At 29.3% G+C, this 21,601-nt stretch overlaps 1 protein-coding gene across 3 annotated transcripts; it reads left to right on the forward strand.

Moving 5' to 3' along the window:
- Positions 1-253: 253 nt before the first annotated feature.
- Positions 254-21,376, forward strand: LOC130444418 (bifunctional 3'-5' exonuclease/ATP-dependent helicase WRN-like). 3 transcript variants are annotated; one of them, XR_008909951.1, is made up of 17 exons: positions 260-501; positions 554-841; positions 1,139-1,271; positions 1,900-2,110; positions 3,530-3,723; positions 3,826-4,099; positions 4,416-4,592; positions 5,010-5,248; positions 7,043-7,211; positions 7,383-7,478; positions 10,953-11,086; positions 12,544-12,748; positions 14,286-14,422; positions 14,682-14,894; positions 16,860-17,039; positions 17,435-17,669; positions 19,349-21,376. XR_008909951.1 is itself a non-coding variant. In XM_056779537.1 (16 exons), the coding sequence occupies exons 1-16, from the start codon at positions 454-456 to the stop codon at positions 17,617-17,619; spliced, it is 2,883 nt and encodes a 960-aa protein (XP_056635515.1). In that variant the 5' UTR covers positions 254-453; the 3' UTR covers positions 17,620-21,376. The 3 variants fall into 3 exon arrangements, 2 of the variants coding, with proteins under 2 accessions (XP_056635515.1, XP_056635516.1); XM_056779537.1 differs by having other exon boundaries at positions 254-501; positions 17,435-21,376; XM_056779538.1 differs by having other exon boundaries at positions 296-501; positions 1,139-1,208; positions 17,435-21,376.
- The last annotated feature ends 225 nt before the right edge of the window (positions 21,377-21,601 follow it).

Below are 21,601 nucleotides of genomic sequence, written 5' to 3' on the forward strand. Positions count from 1 at the left end.
CAAAAGAGAATCCTTCCTATCAAGACCCTGGTCCTATTTTTCCTAACCGAGGCAATATCTCAAATGTGTGAAACGCCTCTGAGCGAGAAGAGTTTTATCCTTTGTTGTGATTGTCTTTTTTTTAAATGTTCAGCTCACAAGAAGAACAGAAGTCATCAAAAAAGAAACAGAAAAAGTATAAGTTTTGGTTTAAAATAAATCAAAGCGAAAACCAGCGCTGGCCAAATACTGTTTAGGTGGAGGCCAAAATAGAGAAGAAGAAGAAGTTTTTAAAGATTCGAAGTTACTATATACATTTTCAAATTATAATTGATAATATTAGATTATTTTTTCAGTTTGTCTTCGTGTTACATATATGAATTGTATAACTAACTTTTCACTATCACGCGGTTCTTATTTTGTATATAATTGTTAATTAAATATAATTGAAAATTAAAGATTTGATACTTAAATATGAATGAAACTGATTTCGGAGATGATTGGGATGATAACGTATTGAATGTAAATTGAATTTCTTATAAATAATAAATAACTTATCCAATAATTTTTTAAGGGTATCGCTCAAGTCGAAGCATCCGCTTTTGGAAATCATGAGGAGAACAGCCCTAAACCGAAACATTTACAAGTTCTAAAAAATAATTTTGGCCATCAAACATTTAGACCTATGCAGTGGAAAATCATCGACTCAATTCTAACTCATAAGAAAGATAATTGTGCTATTATGTCTACAGGTTATGGCAAATCACTCTGTTTTCAATACCCTTCTGTTTTTACTGGTGGTGTAACTTTCGTTATATCACCTCTCATCTCTTTAATGGAAGATCAGGTTTTGGCTCTAACAGTAAGTTAATTTTTTTATTAACTTACTACTAAAATTACATTCAATATTGATATAAAATATACAAGAAAAAAATACACAGCCACAGAAGGAATAAAAATTATTTTATCATATTTACTTTGAAATATAATTAGAAATTAAAATTAATGTAGCTTCAGCTTTATAGATTTGGATAGGATATGCATATAACTATTGCATTATCATGACAACGAAAGAACATCAAAATAAATAGTTGAATATTCAATTGCTATTTTATTTATATACTGTTAGATTCAAAATCTTAGTTTCAATAACTTACAGGTGGCAAATATTCCAGCTTGCTTACTTGGAACAGCTAATAAGGAACAGGCGAAAACAGTAGAAAAAATTGGTAAGAATTATTATAGATTGGTTTATTTAACACCAGAATTTTGTGGAGGAGATTATGGTAAAGGTAAACTAATTACATTATGTTATCAATCAACTTAGTACATAATACAGTCAAAATTGGATATAATGATATTGAATGAGACCATATACTTTGTATGTTATGTCAGATAGTTGTTATAAGCAATATACACAAGTATATAGTCGTAATCAGTTTGTAGTATGAGGATAGGTTAAGCATATGAACTTGTTTTCGAATAAAATGTACATAAAAGAAATAAAAGTTTATTATAAAATAAAGTACATACCTACAGTACAGTTCACAGACTACATTTAGTTTTTAAAATAATCGGTCATTTTAGTGTGTAGTCTCAAATATATTTACATTTCATTTTTGTTATTATTGCTATTTTCAGTTTCTGCAAGAATCCCTTCCTCAGTAGCTAAGGCACACAAGGCAACATTGTCATCTATTCTAATAAGTCATATTATTGATAAAGTTTTATCGTTTTAAGTGACATGTTGCTGTTGCCGTTATCATTATAGGTGGTATTTGTACTTATTAGTTTATTTAGAAATACGGCAGGGACCTCTCTGTTCAATTTTTATAACTGATCTGTCATTATATTAGTTTTTGACTGTAATATGCCTGCAAGTAATGTTTGTTTTTATCTTATATTCACTTTTAATTACAGAATTATTACAGCATTGGGGTCAAACATTACCTGTAACTTTATTAGCCATAGATGAAGCACACTGTGTTAGCAGTTGGGGTCATGATTTTCGTACATCTTATAGATACTTGGGTAATTTGAGAAGTATATTGCCTCATGTTCCAATTTTGGCTGTAACAGCTACTGCTACTCAACTTGTTACTGAAGATATTGTTAAAAGTTTGAAACTAAGGTAATCTTATTTTTCTTCATAGATACATGTTTCATTCATTATAATTTAAAATAGTATTTTAATCCATGTAGTGTGTTGAAATTTTTCTGTATGCATCTAATATTTATAACTGTATTATAGCATTACATTGTTTAAGGATAGTAGTAAATTGATTACAAGAAACAAACCAGTTTCTCACATAAAAACATTTATATTAAGCTGTGGCGGCAATTTTAGAGTGCACGTTCCGGATCTGGCACATAATTTGATGCTAATTTGTTACTTGATACTTGATATTGTTGGTCCTTCTGAGAAATGCTTGGTTCCCTACCATAATATTAACTTAATTCTTTATGGGAATACCCTCTGGTCGTTTAATTCAATAACTAACCTTTTGGGTTATTTGCAGTATTAAGTTAGGGTAGCCAAATGCAATATTTCGGTAACGAGACGAACTAAGTCCTATATTTTGTTGCTTCAAGGTAGCTTTATCGAAAAATTCCAAAACTCACCCCTAAAAGTCAAACTTCGCATCACGACTATTTGCAGTATCAAGTTACTGTAGTCAACTGCGATATATTGGATGAGCTGGCAACATGAACTGGGCGGCATATTTTGTTGCTTTAGGATGGGATGGTATAATGCAGACCATTTAGGTCCATAGCTTTGTAATTTCTCTCCACTTCTTTTGTTCCCTTGTTTTTTCTCTACAGATTTGGATGTTTTTTCTCTAAGGTCTTCTACCACTACTTCCCTCCACCGTTTTTTTGGTCTTACTCTTTTCCGCTTGCCTTCTGGTATCTTCCATGCAACTCGTTTCAAGAGTTTTTCTTTCCTCCAAAAATTTTTATTAATATTTTTCTCTCCCAGATTTCCAATTTCTGTTTAGTTTTATTCGTTATTTTCCGGGGTTTCATAGGCTTATGTCAGGGTGGGTCTTATAATTGTCTTATAAATTCAAACTTTCATAGACCTAGATATCTCTTTAGATGTTAATATTTTTCTAACGCTGTTGGAAATTCTTAGTATAATTTCCTTTTCTTCTTGGCATTTATTACTTTGTAGTGTAATCAATTACATGAAATTTTATACTTCCTCGAATTCTATTAGCGTTCCATTATGTTTATGTACTTTGATATTGTTTATCTTTACTTTATTGTCTTCAAGCTTTCTTCTGTTTCTTGCTATTATCGTCACGTCATCAGGTAAACATTGATGATTTTTTAAATATTATCTTTTTGTTGATACTGTTTCTTATTATAGGGGATCACCTTGTCTTAATCCTTGTCATGTTTTGAAAGGTTCACTTTTCTTGTTATTAATTATTACTTATTAGCAGCAATATAGCAATAAACTATGTGCCGGGTCATCCAAAATGGCCCCCACAGCTTAATTGTACAGCAAATTTGCTTAATTGATTTATACATTTTTGTTTTTTAGAAATCCACAATTTTCACGTACTAGTTTTGATAGACCAAACTTTTATTTCGCTGTTAAAAGAAAAACTGATTTAATCTTAAACGATCTCAAAACTGTTATGGAGTGTGAAAATGGTCAATGGAAATTTGTTGGCTCTACTATTGTCTATACCATAACTAGAAAAAATACTGAAAAGATATCTGATATGTTATCATGTTAGTATATTTCTAGTTTTTATCAAATTATCCACATATCACTCAGGGGTGAATCTTTAAATATTTAATATTTAATTTATTCACTTTGTAAATTTATTTTAGCTTTGGGAATCAAATGTGCACCATATCATGCTGGACTAACATTGAAACAACGTAAAGAGACCCATGAAAAATATGTTAGAGATAAATTGGATGTTGTGGTAGCAACGATAGCATTTGGTATGGGAATTGATAAACCTGATGTTAGAAATGTTATTCATTATGGTGTATCCAATAGTATAGAAAGTTATTATCAAGAAGTTGGAAGGGCGGGTAGAGATGGTCAACCAGCGAAATGCATTTGTTTTTATTGTGATAGTGATTTTAAGACTCATAGGTAAGTATTGACAAATTCAAATCAAATATAAATAATTATCATGTGAAATCAGTTTTAAAGATTTGATCATTTTGAATCAAAATATAGTTTTTTCTAAACAACTTGTGATGCTTAAGGGATTAGTACCAGTTATCAGGGTAAAAAATGACGCATAATTAATTTTTTTTCTCGTTTTCAACACAGATTGTGGAATCAATCAGGTAGCAGGATTTCATTTCACCCTAGTGTGTAATGTACAATTGTCCATGCTGGTTCTTATGGTTCATTATGAACTATTTCATGTAGGATTTTGTGGAAAATATTTGTTTTATTATAGATTTTTGATGGCTCAAACTAATACTGCATCCCATAGAGAGAAAAAAGAAAAAATATTGACAGGTATTTCAAATTATGTGAACAGTTATGACTGTAGAAGAAAATATATTTTGTCATATTTTGGAGAAAAATTCGAAAAACCAAAGAGTGATAATTGCTGTGATAATTGTTCTTATAAGTGAGTATACAATTGTATAGAATAAGCTACTGATATTCTGGAATATTCTTGATAGTTTCAGAGACATGTCAAGCCCGCAAAGTTTATTATCAATATATTCAAGATTTGGGTATAGTTATTTGGTTATATCAGATTCGTTTTGATTAGTAAATATTTATGATAATAATAATTTTAAATGATAGTTAAATTTGACTTTGACATTGTTAATTTTCTATAAGTTTCCATTAATTATAACAAGATATATGAAAAAATCTATTGTATGAAAATATATCGAAGTTTGAAGTAGCAGTAATGGTATAAATCTTCACATGACTGTATATACATAGAGAATTTAGCCTATATGAATGAAACTTCTCACAGAAGTTATATTAGTATCCTCTTATTTTCTATTTTGTATATTTAAAAATTGTTTTTCAGTGACAAACTACAAAATAATTATGAGAACTATGAGGATCTCGATCAAAAAGGCAATTTCAACTTCAGCAAAGATGCCAGACTATTTTTATCTGCTGTTGCAGCAATCCCTGGTAACTTTGGACTTGGAACTTATATTGATTTTTTAAGAGGATCCAAACGAGAGAAATTGAAAAAATTTGTTAACATTCCTCTACATGGTGCCGGTAGAGACAAACCTGATATATGGTGGAAAGAATTAGGTAAGTAATAATTATCCGTATAATAAAATGGAGCTAAAGAATATTAAACATGGCTCTAATCTGAATCTTAAATTCATTTAGATTTAGTTTACTCTAAATTATTATTGTTATTTTCCACTGTATGTTAGTAAACTAAAAAAACAATATTTTTTTAAGGTGTATGTAAAATTTTGTATAGAGCAGTTATTCTACTTAGTTATGGCATGGTATGAAAAGTAATTAAAAAATCACTTTGACACCAAATTAAATTAAATTCGGTATTCTGCATATAGAAGCAAATTTGACAGATGTAAATTTTAGCTGAGTTTCTAATATATAATGGAGGATGTATTGATATCTAGTTAGCCTAGACCAGTTCCATGCATAAACAAAATATTGTGTTACCATAGCAACGAACAATAACTTATTAGAAGTGTCAGTGTAAAGTTTGACGTAAAAAATGTAAACCAAAGTTACACAATAAATTAAAAGAAAAAACATGTCTACCGAAATTGTGAAATACGAAAGTAGCACATTAAGTAGCACTAAATATTTCAAACAAACACATTCATCATATAGTTCACGTCAGTTTGGACATGAGAAAAATTGCTGCAAAATGGATTCCAAAATGTTTGAATGTTGACCAAAAGCGTGCAAGGGTAGAAGCATCGCGTTCGTTCTGTGCTCGATTTGAAAACGATGTAGATTTCTTAAACCGAATTGTTACTATGGATGAGACTTAGGTACATTTCTACACTCCAAAAACAAAGCAACAATCGATGGAATGGCGGCACTCTGGTTCTCCAAGACCAAGTTCTTGCCTCAGTTTTTTGGGATTATTATTGAGTAATCATGATTGATTTTTTGGATAAGGGTAGAGCAATAACTGGAGATTACTATTCGACATTACTGACCACTCTACGGGAAAAAATTAAAGAGAAAAGACGCGGAAAGCTATCCAAAGGTGTTTTGTTTTTGCAGAACAACGCCCCTGCACTCAAATCTTATGTTGCCATGCAAAAAATTCGTGATTTAGGGTTTGAATTACTAGAACACCCCCCTTATTCGCCATATTTGGTTCCATCCGAATTCATCTCTTTCCTCAACTGAAAAAAACTTTGAAAGGTCGTAAATTTTCTTCCAACGAGGAGGTAATAAAAGCTGTGGACGTCTGGTTTGCAGAGCAAGAAGAAATTTTTTTTGAAAGGTCTAGAGACGTTGCAGGTTCGCTGTAATAAATGTATCCAATTAAGAGGAGAATATGTAATATGTATATTTTGACATTGAAATTTTGTTTGGTTCTATAGTAGGCTAAGAATATCCTCTTGGATAAGCTGTGGTTACTAAATATATATATATATATATATATATATATATATATATATATATATATATATATATATATATATATATAAATATATATATATATATATAATAAAACATTCCAAATCGCAAGAAAATGGGTTGAAATTTGATTAACCCTCAACTGGTATTATGAGGTATTGCGACACCCACAGTAAATATTCTGTTCTGTTGCAATAAAAATATGGTACTATGTATTTCTTAAGCATTAGGGATAATTGTGTCCTTTTCGATTTACACATTGATACACATCTGTATTTTCTCATCCTAAACTATTATGAAATTTTATTGGGGGTATATTGACAAATTTTGGTTCAATTATTATTGTTTGCCCCATTTTTGTTTTTTGACATCTAATCCATTCTTTTTTAAATGGAGGATAATAATAGGTAAACTCATTTCAATTATATCAATCTTTGATGTTGGATTTAAAAATTTGTTTATAATTTGCAGGACAACTTCTGATTCGTAACAAGCTTCTTTCAAATAAAGCATGTTCTTTTAACAGTTTTGCGTTTATTCTGGAAATTACAGATGCAGGAAAATCTTTTTTGCATGATACTACTAAAGAGCTTATTCTGGTTCCAACTCAAACGATGCTTGGTTGCCTAAAAGCTAAAAAGTACGTGATATATTTAAAATTTATTGATAAATAGCTTTCCAAAATTTGGAATCAACACACATTATATTGTAGTTGTATCGAAAATTCTAATCGTATTTATCTAAAATATTAAAATATTTTATCACGTTATTTTTTGAATTTCCTTTGTTATTATTTTCTTATTTCTTTTAGCAATATTTGGCAAAATAAAAGTGATTCTGTAGTATGTAACACTACATCCGAACCTAGCACAAAAGAAAAGTCTGAAGAGAATATGGAATTATACAGGTATTATGCTTATTTAACTATGCGAGAGTATTGGTACTTGAAGTAGTTGTTTAGTTCGTATAGTCGTGGAAAAACATCTCTTGGATATACAGGTTTTGCAAGAAGTGAAGTACAGAAAAATTAAAAAAAAGTTACATCTGATTTGTTATAAGTTTGTATCAAAATTTGATGTAGGAGAAGCAGATTGAAAGACTTCAATTTATTAAATATTGTGTACAACAAAATCAGAATTGTACAACTTTGGAGTGAATATGGGGACCATATTTGGGTTATTAAGAAAAATAATCATTTTAAATAATTAAAGCTTTTTAAAATTTCATCTACCTAGGAGTTCTGGTAGCTTACTCACATTAAATTAAATCTTCACATTATTGACTGCAGTAAAAACGGAGGAGGTGTTCCATCACGTGCACCGATATTCATATGAATCGAATCAAAATTTCTGTCAACTATTTATTTATTTACCAGAGTAACAATACATTACATTACAAAGTAATCCGACAGAGGAAAAGGAGTTTCCGGTTTGTTGGTCTGGAAACGCATGACAAGCATAAGACTCTCTTAGCCATACTTTTTCGCCATAAAAACTAACTTAAAGTTAATATAAACAATTTTGTTCAGTGTAACAGGATATAAATTTTTTTAATACAATAGTACTTATTTTAATAAATATCAGACTTGAATCATCTGTTAACTCTAACAGAATCAAGTCTTATCTATACATATTTATTATCCTCCGTCAGATTAAGAGAAGTATTGGAAATCAAAATCAGCTCGAACTCTTTTAAATGTAATATATTAGTTTCAAATTAAATATAAATTATAAGTATAAAGTTTGAATCTTATTTCATGAACTATATTAAATTTTTATTTAAAAACCTTTCTTGATTTAGTTGTGGCAAAATTTTCAATAGCTCATCAAAATTCATATTCTGTAACAACTCATTTCGAATGCACAGCCTTGTTAATGATAATCGCTTATCTGACATTTTAGAGCGATCTACATTTTTTATTCTCTCTAAAACGAATTAAGCATTTTCAATGGTATTAATAAATAATTTGTATTATCAATCAATTCGGGTTGAAGTTTGATAAGAGGAATGTATTGCTGTAATTCACAAAATAATTCAAATTGTCGATCATTCAATTATATTTCTACTGGAGATTTTATTCGCATTTCTAATTCATCATTTACATTTTGAATGCATGGAATATATAATGTATTGTTATTTAGATTATTTATATAAAATTATTATATAGAATATAAAATTATTATATAGAGTATAAAATTATTATATAGAGTAAAAAATTAGTGTGTGGATTGAATTACACGAATTCATTCATTTCATGGAAAAAATGCAAATTTTGCTGTAGATCATCCAACATTGCTTCTAAAATAAATGATCAAATTAGTAATTTTGCGGGGCCCCTACGTGCTGGGGGCCTAGTGCTTCAACCCCCGCCAGACCCTCTCTAAATCCGACGCTGTTTTATCGAAATATAATACAGAAACATAATAAAACTCATTTTATTTAACTTTACCCATTTTATAATATATATCTTTGAGATCATTATTTATGTTTTAATATTCTATTACATATATATTTAATTCTTTTGGAATACTATCATGGTAGTTTCCAAAAGCAACATAATATACAGTTTTTTTATTAAGGTTAACTTATTCAATGCAAGCTATATTGCTACATCTTCTAGATATTTATTTATTGATGATTCTACATTTTCCCAATCGTTATCTATTGAAAAAAAATTGCATTATCATCTGTATAAGATACTATATTTTAAGTCATACATCAATAAATCGTTACTTATATTATGAACAGTAATGAACCCAAAATTGTACATTATGGTACTCAGTAGAACTAATCGTTATGACTAATATTTCAAAGGTCGGCCTTATAAGCATTGGTGATTAAAAAATGAATTTAATTGTTTATATTTTATTTATATGGTTAACATCAACTTGCTGAATTAGTTACAACATCCAAAATTAATATTATTGTCCTATCAAAAACTTGATTTGTTTCCTTTGGCATACATACATATTCCATCTACAAATATAACTTATCTTGATAATAGACAATCACTATTTCAATATTTTTGAAGAATACAATGCTCCTTGGCTAGGAATATTTGTTCGTTCCGTTAACGCTCTTCGGTTATCTTCCTTTTTATAATTAAATCCCAACTGTTTCAATAACACTGATAGAAAGAATAAGAATACTTTCAATATTTTTCAGTTCGTCGTTTATGGTTTTGACAGTTACATGTTTCCCTAAAAAATAAAAAGTATAAAACTACCTAATCTGAATAGTTAAATATTTCTGTTTTCAATACCTAACTGGTTGAAGTAACTGTTTTTGATTCTAGGCACCTCAAAGATGGTATTGCCATCAATGTACGTTTTTAGTTCATTTTAGATCAAGAACTGTCAATTAATTCATGTATATCTTTTCTTAGTTTATTCCTTATATAACTTTTTAGTTTAGTCTTGATTCTTTTTAGTCCATTTTCTTTTTTTCCTACCATCTGGTAGGATGTATTCTATATATACGGTATTCCCCGTACTGCCATTTTGGTTCCTTCACGTACATTTTGTGTTTTTAGCTTTAATCGAGGTCTTCGACTATGTGGTGTTGGAAAATATATAATATAAATAGAAATGTCCTTTAATCGATGTTAACCTTATTATTATAACACCTCCTGAATCCTGTGGTCGTGAGTTAATCAGTTTTTCAGCCATTTTCTGAAGAGTATTGTTGATTAATATACCGTTACAACTATAATCAGGTATTTTTTTGAAGCAATTTTGGAAATTCTACAGAGATTGTGCAAAATTATAAGCACTATATATCACTAATAAGTAGGAACAAAAGTATTGTAATCTTTTTGTCTTATTGCATTTTAGGTATTTTTCATATTGATGTATTATATTCGTACTTACAGATGTAAAATTAATTGAAAAGTTTAATACAAGAATTTGCTAAAAACAACACATTAAACAAACAATTCAACTTTTAGTACGGTCACTTATTGACGTTACGTCGATTATATCGTTGTCTTTTTTTTACGATTACTACTATCAATTTAAAGAAACTATTACGTATGTTTTGTACTTGGTCTTGTGAAAAAGGCAATAGATCTTATGTTTTTATGTTAGATTTGTATTGATAGAAGAACATATGTGTTCGATAAATAGTAGATTTTACTATAGCTTTTGCGTACAGATATTAAAATATGGTTGTAATAAGTCGCTAATTGACATTAACTGTGGAATGTATATTGTTTATTTAATGTGAGTAAATAGCGGACGGGGGGATATATTTTCTATCTTTTTGTTTATTAAGAACGCGGTAGAATGGATTGTGGTATTTTCAATAACTCGGAATAAGTAAAAAAAAGTGTTAAAATCGAACAAAGTTTAACAATTAACATCATACCGGTAATTTTTTACAGATTACTACTTGAAGTTAGAGCTGAACTAGCGGCTACTGAAGATTGTATGCCTTACATGATAGCGTCCAATCGCACTTTAATGGATATGGCCAGACTGCAACCTCAAAATTTGAAGGAAATGGAAGATATGCAATGTAAGTTGATATCTAACAGATAATTTTACAGAGGAAATTCCTTAGGAATGCAAAGACAGAAATTGTATTATTGCAAATATTTTCATTCATTTGCAATTACAAGTTATCTTGTACTTCAGCTCTTTGCAACAAAATGATTCAATTTATTCTTAGATTCTTCAATACATGGAAGTAGGAGAGTTTTTTGACCCAGATTCCGATCTCTCAGTGTTATCCGAAACTAAAGTAACACTAGGAGTATATATTCATAAAGTGAAAATTCAAGTTATGGAAGAGGGGACGAAAGTAGTTTCCACTTCCCCTTCTGATTTCTGCAAATTTTTTAGGTTGACTAACAATATAAGGAATATTTTGATATCATTATTTCTATAATATACTACAATTTCAAATTTATATTAGAAAAATTTAATATACTGAAACATATAATCATGGTCATTTGAAAAATATGAAATATGGTCCAAATTTTCATTAAGATCAGCAATTCTACTTGCATTACTTTCGTTTATAATGTCTAGAGCTGCTCTATTTTTTTACATTTAAAATATCAATTTGTTCCAATGGAACATAATTTCCAGCATCATGCTCCCGTATTTCGGCGTAAAATCTTTTTATATGCATTTGTAAATTGTCTGCTGGTTGGATTATTGTTGTAGCCCCCTTATGATCGTCTTTTACCCAAAAAAATTATTCCAAGTGATTTTGTACATTGAAACAAACGTTAATAATTTATTAATGTTGACATATTGTTGAAATATGTTTATTAAGCTATCAAATACCTTTAACAAGCCCGGAAATCCAGTTTTTCTCTTAGAATCCGGTATACACCATTCATTAATTTTAAATTTTTTAAATATTTTGATAATTTTTTATGAAATTCTTTCATATTTTCGTTATTTTTAGTACAAACAGCTCTTTTATATTCAAATTCATTATTTGATCTTGATTTTAAAATGTCAAACGCATCATTAATCAATAGTATGAAACGTATTGTTGGTTTGCAATTTTCAAACTCATCTAGGTTCAAAACTTCATACCAAAGAAGCAGCGCATTAGCAACAGATTTACTGAGTAATAGGGTAGCTAATTTCACTTTTATTTTTTGTTTAAAAAATATGTGTCCTTTTCTCAATTTATTGCCCAGATGTAACCTTTCAGTTTCTTGTAAAGATATTTAGCTTGGTTAGGTAACTGAAATCTATAATATTGCCATCAATATCAATTAATCGTTTGACATCACCAAAACGATTCTTCACTAATTTAATCATATAAGGAGTATGGTATGGCTGTTTTTATTAATTTATTTACTCAAGTTTATTTCTATTATATATAATATTTTTTTCTGGCTATTATACAAATTTATTATGTAATTGTAATAATTAATATTATATCAACACTATTATTGTCACTAAACGTACTTTTTATGTGATTGTAATATCTGTTTTATTTTCAATTTTCAGTTGACGGGTTTCCATCTGCCAAAATAAAGAAATTTGGTCAAAAGTTGTTGAATGTTATTCCAAAAACGAACGTTACGGCACCGATTCTAGAACGATTAAAACAGTTTCCTTTACCCGAATCTCAAAATTCTTTGAATTCTAGTGCAATTTCTTCATACACCATGTGTAAAATGGGGAAAAATATAAAAGAAATTGCAAAAGAAAGGTAAAATAAATCATTCTCAAATAAAGAATTAGTAGAACCTAGTTAGTAAAATGTGTTTCAACCGGGTAAACTTTTTTTGATAAAACTACAATCTATTTCAATGCTTCAAAAGTAAATTAATTTCAAATGACATAAATTTAGAAATTGTAACGGAATATGAATATCTTGGAAATACACCGATAGAAGATGGAAAAATATAAATGACAGGGTAAAAAATTGGCAGAAATAAATTACGCACTAAAAGAATGATATCGGGATACAAAAATATAGACTTACTTAATCCTGAAGACGTTCTACCTTTTCAGATGTAATGCATGCCGGAGTTAAGTCATTACGTGGGCTCCCTTTTCCATAGTAGTTTTCAATTTTTCCTATCCTGCGTCTTTAATTTCCTGCCATTTTATTTCTCGATTTTTCCCTGAAATCTTATTCCTCGACTTTCCTCCATATCTCTGATATGTATGACAATATGGGTGTGCTTACTTTTTTATATATTCCTGTTTTGGTCTTTTCCATATATGTAATACTTCTATGTGGACAGTTTCTATAAGTGGAAGGTGTTCCAGCTAAATAAGACAGAATGGCAACGTTTTCTCTATCCTCCGAGGTTCCAGCTCGGTTCTGCACATTCTCAAGCATGCGCACTACGTATAAAGTGTCTAGATCGAGGAAGAAAATGAATATTGTCGGCACCGTATCATAGGGACGTATTTTCCCATACCAACTGTCCATATAGGAATATTACATATATGGTCTTTTCTTCTTGTCTATAAACTGTGTCTTAATTGCATGGAATAATATTCCAGCTACAAAAATATATATGATTATGAAATTAATCGTACCAAAGACGAGATAAAAATGAATGCGAAGGAAGTGAAACGCCTAAGAAGAATAGCGGAAGAAATTAAGTGACACATGATATAGAAAAAAGGTTACAAAATAAGTATCAATGATAACAAAATAAAAAATATTAGCTGAACGGGTATGGAGATGATATAGTAAGAATTAAAACGAATAGATTAATAAAAATAATAATGGAAACTTTAAACACTGCTAAAAAGAGAAGAGGAGGATCGAGAAGGGATATACCATAATATGTAATACTTTTATTTGGACAGTTTCTATTAGTGGCAGCTGTTCCGACTAAGGAAGACAGAATGGCAACGATTAATCTATCCTCCAAGGCTCCAGCTCCGCTCTGCGTATTCTCAAGCATGTGCAGTATAGATAAATTATCTCGAACCAAAAAAAAAATGAATATTGTCGGCACCGTAACGCAGGGACGTTTTTCCCATATCAACTGTCCATATAGCAGTATTACATATATGGGATATACTAAATATAGACATTTCTGACAAAAAGAGTAATTGAGGAAAATGGAAAATTATGAAAGACAATGGAAGAAATAGGTACATAGAAAAAAAGAGACATTTTTTGGGTTATGCTAACTCTATGGTAGTGAGTGAAATTACATTAAAAATTTTTTCTTCCCATGAAAACTGCTGATAATCCAATTTATCGATAATTTTACTTGTAGGTCTATGGCAATATCAACCATAGAAACTCATTTGACAAATTGCTTGAAATTTGGTTACGAAATTAAATTATCTCTATTTAATATTGATAAAAATGTTGCTAAAACCATCATTACTGGTATCCTTGAAGCAAACGCAGGTGAATATTCTAGAATAATATGTTTGAGACACTAAAATTTTAATAATTACTACTATGTTTAGCTGTAATTAAATGTACTTCAACCATATTCTTTTAGTTAATCTAATTAGGGCTACTGTTTTTATACTCACCAGATGGCACCATTGGCGAGTGAGATCTGGATTTCATGAATTATCCCAGAGTAACATAAAAAGTGCAATTGAAAAAAATATCGAACATGTCATCGAGCGGATAAAAATACTTCAAATTTTTTTTTTAGGATTAACTGTACTAACACCAATAAAGTTGGCTTGTCCTGAAGAAATAACGTTTGGACAAATAAGAGCATTTACAACGTATTTACGGATCCGTGAGCATTTAAATGAAAAATCTCTTAGTTATGAAGAATTTGACGATCCAGAGTATTATTATATGTATAAACAACAAATAGAGAAACGAGAAGAAAATAAAAACCTTGACAAACTATTAGAAGGTTAGCTTAGGGGAAACCCAAAAATATTCTATGGCTGATATAATTGTGATTATCTTTTTAAATATATATTGTTGATTTTAGGTTTGTTCTAATCAATAATAATTTTTTCACTCCATTTTTGACAACTCTGATATGTAAAATTAATAAATTATTAAAAGAAATAGGGACATCCACAGAAGAGAAAATATGCGATAGTTAGAATTGATGAGAATATTAAAAAGAACTAAATGGTGGATCGAGAAATTAAGAAAGGTTGTGAAGAAAGAACAGATGACAGAAAAAAACATACAAAAATTATGATAGATAAATAACACTACATAGAAAGAGAAATTCAATAAAAGAAAGAGAAGGGAAATGCAAAGTTGGAAAAGTAATAAAACATAGTTTAAAAAAATTGAGGAAATTTCAAATAATAAATGTAGAAAAAATACTAGATTCATGAATACACTATATCAATAAATTTCTCATGAGGACTAAAAAGGAAGATACAAAGTTAGAAGCCATAACAAGAAACAATGTGAGCAAAAATGGAAGGAGGTAAAAAGTTATTGGAAAACATGTAATAGCACCATGAGTTATTAGATGGCTGGAAGGAATAGATTTAATGTAGAAAATTTTCAAGGAACATTAGATTCTGAGGGAATAGGAAAATAAGATAATAGCACCTCTACATAAAATAAGGAAAAATATGCAATGTGAAAAATGATAAGGGAATGTGTCTGATACAACCAAGTAATAAATTCTATATAAATATTTTAGAGAAAAATACTGAGACACAATTTAAACACTTGAACTTTATTGATTTGGAATCAGCCTTTGACAGACTCACTCAAAGATGGGAAAATAAACAAGAAACAGTTAAATTATATAGACATTGTAAGAATGAAGATAGATCAACATAAAAAATAATGCAGACTAGAAGCCCCATTAAAAAATGGAGGTGATGAAAAAAATGGATATACCAAATAACTACTTTAGAGGAATTAAAAAATAGCAAAAGACAAAAGGTGTTGTAGGAAATGGTACAAGAGGGACCGAAACTCTTATCAGATACTTGAAAATAAAGAAAGTAAAAATTAGAAGAAGAAACATTTTGTCTGTATCTTGAATTCATATTGTGTTATTTGCTATTTCAATACATTTTAAATAGCTGCATGAACAAACTATAAAAAAGCAAAAAATATAAATTTAGTTATAAAAATTGAAAAATTCCCGATAGTGTCAAATTAATAAAAGATCTTTCAAAATCATTCAAATCTGTATAAAATATATAAGCAATTTGTGGGAAATTTATAATTCAATTTTATGAATTTTATTGCAGTTATAATAATAATTTGAATTAATAGTTGGTTTTCTTTCTTATATTGAAATTTGAATTTAATTTCGATAATTAAGGGCAAAATTTTCTATTGAAACAAACAGTAGGTGATCGAGAGAGTTGTTCAGATATTTGATTAGTTCAAACTGTAAAAAAAACTTTCTTCAAAAACCCCATTATTAAGGTAGGCCTAAAATCAAGGTTATATGTACAATAATAATATATTATTCACGAGTGTATAATGGAGTTTTTTATTCTACTCATTATACTCGAGTAGAATACTATACTTTATCTACTACTATTGAATTATATATTTTATTATAACAAATATTCCATATAATAAAATATTATTGTTCATTTAAACATAGTTATCGGAAATTTTAATAAATAGTGATTCATTAATTATTTCATACTTCGAATTTAAATAGTAATAAATAGATTTGATTAAAACAATCACTATAACAAAGTCATACAAAATATGTGTCAAGTAAATTTGCTTCCTATATTTATCCTAATATACAAATAAATAAAAAAGTGAATGCGATTATGTCTATTGACAAATTCAAAGTTAACGTTGAAAATCAAATAGTTTTTTATATATAAATTTATAATTGCATCGAATTGTTTATTCACATTTTATTCAATAGGCCTCCAAAATATCCAGAAAGAAGAAGTAAATACAAATGAGAACAGCAATTTATCTGATGATCTTTTATCGAATATATGTCACAATTTGGAAAATAAGATTCAAGCTATTGATGAGATTTCAGAAAACGTGGATGAACCTGATAAGAAAAAATTGAAAATGGACTTTTCAGATCTTTTAGGTTAGTATACAATACAAAGCATATTAATAATGATCATATATCCTATATAAATTTGGAAGAATAATTTTTGTAAATAGATTTTTCACTTGTTTTGATTTAATATTTGAAAAACAGAATAGACAGTATAAAACATCTAAAGTTTGATAACTCCCTCCTCGATTGCTTTTACCCATCTTAACTATCTATTATTATCAAACCAAAAACGTTGAATTTGATTAAATGATTACTTGAAAAGTTTTGGTTGAATGGAGTGGAAGGGGTTAAGGGGAGGGGTGTTAAAACTTTAGATCAATTTTTTATACTGTCCTATTATATCTCTCTATATATCATAGTATAATAATTATTTTGCCATAAAATTAAATAATATAAATGATTTTTTGTCGAATTTGTTACAGATTCTCCACCTAGATATAATTCAAATGAAGAACCAAATAACTTTAATAAAATTTCGACTACATCGTCAAATTCAAAAGATTCAAAGGAATCAATACCATCTCAGATACAACCAATTTCCACGAATGAGGAAAAGAAAGAAGCGTTCAATTTACCTCCGTGGTTAATAAAAAAACGTATTGCATAATTCTGAACAAGATTTTTCTTAAAGTTTGTATTATAATATGGTTTCTAATGGTAAGTGAGGTATTTTAACATAAATTTCTCAAAATATTTAGTCCCTTAATGAATAAATTCAAATCAAATCGGTTGAAATGTTTGATTGTTAACGAATTTGATTATAATGTTTGATTAAAGCCGTCCTTTATAATATTTTTATTCTTGAGTCATGCATTTTTTGCCCCTGTGACGCGAGCGCCATCTAGTGTTCAGATATGACAACTGCCGTCGGCCATATTGTTGATACATGTTTCTTAAACAAACCAGGGTAATAATAGCATCATAACTTTGTCTTTCAATTATTTTAAAGAATTACTAGGACAGATATATACCTTAGTGTGAAGGATGGTACCAAGGATTAATTATACATATTGCTTTTTTTTACATCCACTCTACACGGATCATCAATCCATATTCCCGATGAAAAAGATCAACATGAATATAAAAGAGAAAATTTTGGGTTTTCGCACAGGAAATAATGAGACTGAACAAGACTCGGTAAAAAACTGGAAATATTGAAATGTCAAAGATGTTTCATCAAATGGAAAAATTTAGGGACACACATAAAATGATTTAGGAAAATTGATAGTAATGAAAGTGAGAAGAAAAGTTATTTGGACATTAAGACAAAATGTTGTAAAAGTTAAATCTTGATTCCAGACGAATAAGAGTAAATGATAACACTATGGTACCGCACGCACAACAAGTGGAATACAAACCTTGCCAAGCACTATCACATGTTCCCCTGGTAGTACTTTCACACGAGGAGGAAATACAAGGTTAGAGGAGAGGAATTTATGAGCTTCCAAACTTGTAATTCTTCATAGCTTCTTTGGTCGTAAAGTTCGTGCGGAAAACTAGGTACTCCAGTCTGTCTAATTCGGTCACGTGTAGCCACTTGTCCTTATCCTCCATATCTTCGTACCGCAGCTCAAACGGGTCACAACCACACTCTTGAACTTCCTTCTGGTAGTGCTCACGGTTATGATGAGTCAAGTTCTCACTATATCCTCTCAAAAGGGCCATACATTATCAAATAATAATCTAGCAATACTCCGGTATATCCTCTCTCCTCGAAACGCATTAATAACATGGCAGACGCCTCGTTGTCATGACTGCTCAATAGATGGCGCTCGTGTCCCGTCGCCCTGACGGTGACTCGTGCAGTAAAATTGTCTAATATGACATTTCATATTTTAATATGATTTTGCTTTTTATTTAAAACCGAAAACTGCATGTAAAATATATATTACGATATACGTCCTTGAAGTTATTATTACGTACTCGATTAGATATTCTTGACTCGGCTGTTTCGTTGTCTGATCCATAAAAATCTATCTCGTACCGTACTAAATCACTCCCCAGACTTAATAACGTGAATAACTATTGTTTCAAATACATTGCATTATTTTGTATTAGATTTAATTTATAAACCAAGATACTGAAGTATATTCTAATATTGAAAACTTGTAAGTTTGTTAGGAAACTGTTCATATGTAATAAAAATGGAAAGGTACATTTCTTTCTGAAATATCATTTCACACAGTTAAAACTTTCTAAAGTATGCAGATATGCAAAATAATTCTTGAGTGACTGTTCAAAATGAAATCAATACGAAATTTTGTCGAAGCAATTTCTTTTGTATTTAATCGCGGATACAAAAGTTTTGTATTGATGGCACAACCATAAACTTTCAGTATTTTATTGTGGCGCTCAGGATGATGGTGACCAAAAACTTACCTAAGCCTAGAGAAAGAAAACACCAGAAATCTATTTTCGCTTTATCAGTCTGACTTCTCATTATGACTATATATCTGTGTAACCATTAACTGAACATTAAGTATTTACAGGGTGCCCCTAAATTCGACTGCCAACGCTCAAGGGGAAATTTCTTGGGTTAAATTATGGTTATCGGAATAGGGAACTTATGTCCGCAAACGCATACATGGTGTTGAAGTTTTGAAAATAAAACGATTTTTTGTCGATAAATTTCAAATGGTGTGATCGATTGTTATTGAAACTTTTTGACACAAAATCAAGAAGATTAATATCTTGAGACCTAACAGATCAACCAAATGGCCCACCTCAACCTATCCACTTCAGTCCACTATGGAGTCGTACATTTGCTGAAAAATGTACAAAAGCTTTATCATGCTGAAATATCATGTTTTGTCGGATATAAAGAAGAACTTCTTCCAGAAGAAAACATGATGGTCCTATTGTGTTATCGTCTACTACTCCAGCCCGGAAATTTACAAAAAATTTTTGCTGATACATAACTGTTTTGGGAATTAAAGATGCCTTCTCTAGTAAACATTGCCTCATCGCTAAATAATATTAATTTAGAAAATTCATCATTGTTTCTATGTTGTTGAAGATACCAATTAAAAAATTCTCCATACAGAGCTTCAATTTGTATTCAATCTGTGACTCAGAAATCTCATACTTGAAGATAGTTGATTTTCTATATTATTTAAAACGTTTGTAGGACTCCATTAACCTATCGATTTAAGTTTAAACTGTTTTATATTTTTCTAAATAATCACAAGAGCGGTCACAAAATGATGCTTTTCTCTAAAACGGTTAATTTTAACGTAGTCAAATTACTTTTTTCGTAAGGAATGATGGTAGGATTCAAAAATTAAAAAAGTAACATTTTATCCAGTGGTAGAGAATTCAGGGGTAGAAAAAGGTGTGCGCCTCTGGAATAAAACTAGAAATCATCTATTCATGTTAGAACAAGTAGTTTATCAACTTGATAATGATCAAAAAGTTTGAATAATACATCATTTGAAATTTATTGACAAGAAATCGTTTTATTTTTAAAATTTTAACATCATGTATATTGGAAATAATGCGTTTGTGGACATAAGTTCCCTATTTCCGATAGGCATAATTTGACCCAAGGAATTTCCCTAGAGCATTGGCAGTCTATTTTAGGGACATCCTGTATATCCGCCTATGTAGTTGCTTCAGCATTAAATATTTATATCATTTTTTAAAATTCCTAATCATGTTCAACATACATAATATTTGTTATATTAATTTATAATTACATTTCATTTGTTCTAAATTAATTCATTTCTAACTTGGGGTCTGGTAAATTCTCATGCTATAAGTAGATAAAATTGAAAGACTAGAAGACAATTGTGTTTTTGTTAAGAGCGAGTGGGTTTGTCATATTCTATGAAAACAGACCGAAAAAAAAACTTTAATCAAATATCAATTTTTTTCCCACCGCAAGAAATAATTTAGACAATAACTTATATTTTTTTGAAATCTTTAGAGACTTGTAAATAAGACTTGTATCAAATATAAATAAGAACCAAAATTATTTTCCAATTGTTGCTTTCCATTATTTTTTAAACCAGATTTTTGATATAGTGTTTGTGATATATATTTTTGTGTATACTTCAATTTGAATTCCTTTTTGTATAAAGACACATTATGCTGAACATAACTGCTTGTTAACTAAATGTGACCCAAAAGCATTACACAAAACAATAGGAAGTATAACCCAGTGATTGAAAAATAACAAATACAAAGCAACATTGTTTTCAATGGAACAAAATATACTTATTGCAAATTGTATGTCAAAGCTTTTAATTAAAAATGTTTTTTTGTTTTCTCAGCTATTTTTATTTATTAGTAGTATAAGAATTTTTTTTGTAAAAATTTGATAAAATATATTTTGTATTCAATTTTCCAATAAATTTTTAAAACAATGAATTTGTTTTGATATTTACATACTATAAACCATCTTAATATGAATAGGTACAATGTAAAAATATTAAAGAATCTAATGAGAGGTATGAAACTGTTTCTTGTTTTCCATCAATTGGTTGATGTCAGATTTGATAGATAGTCTTATGTTAGATTCAGTGTCCAGTTTATTGCGGTATTTTGTTTTCGTAACTACTTCGCACAAGTATGTTTTTGGGAACGGGAGA

Source organism: Diorhabda sublineata, chromosome 5 (assembly GCF_026230105.1).
Source record: "Diorhabda sublineata isolate icDioSubl1.1 chromosome 5, icDioSubl1.1, whole genome shotgun sequence".
NCBI classification, from domain to species: Eukaryota; Metazoa; Arthropoda; class Insecta; order Coleoptera; family Chrysomelidae; genus Diorhabda; species Diorhabda sublineata.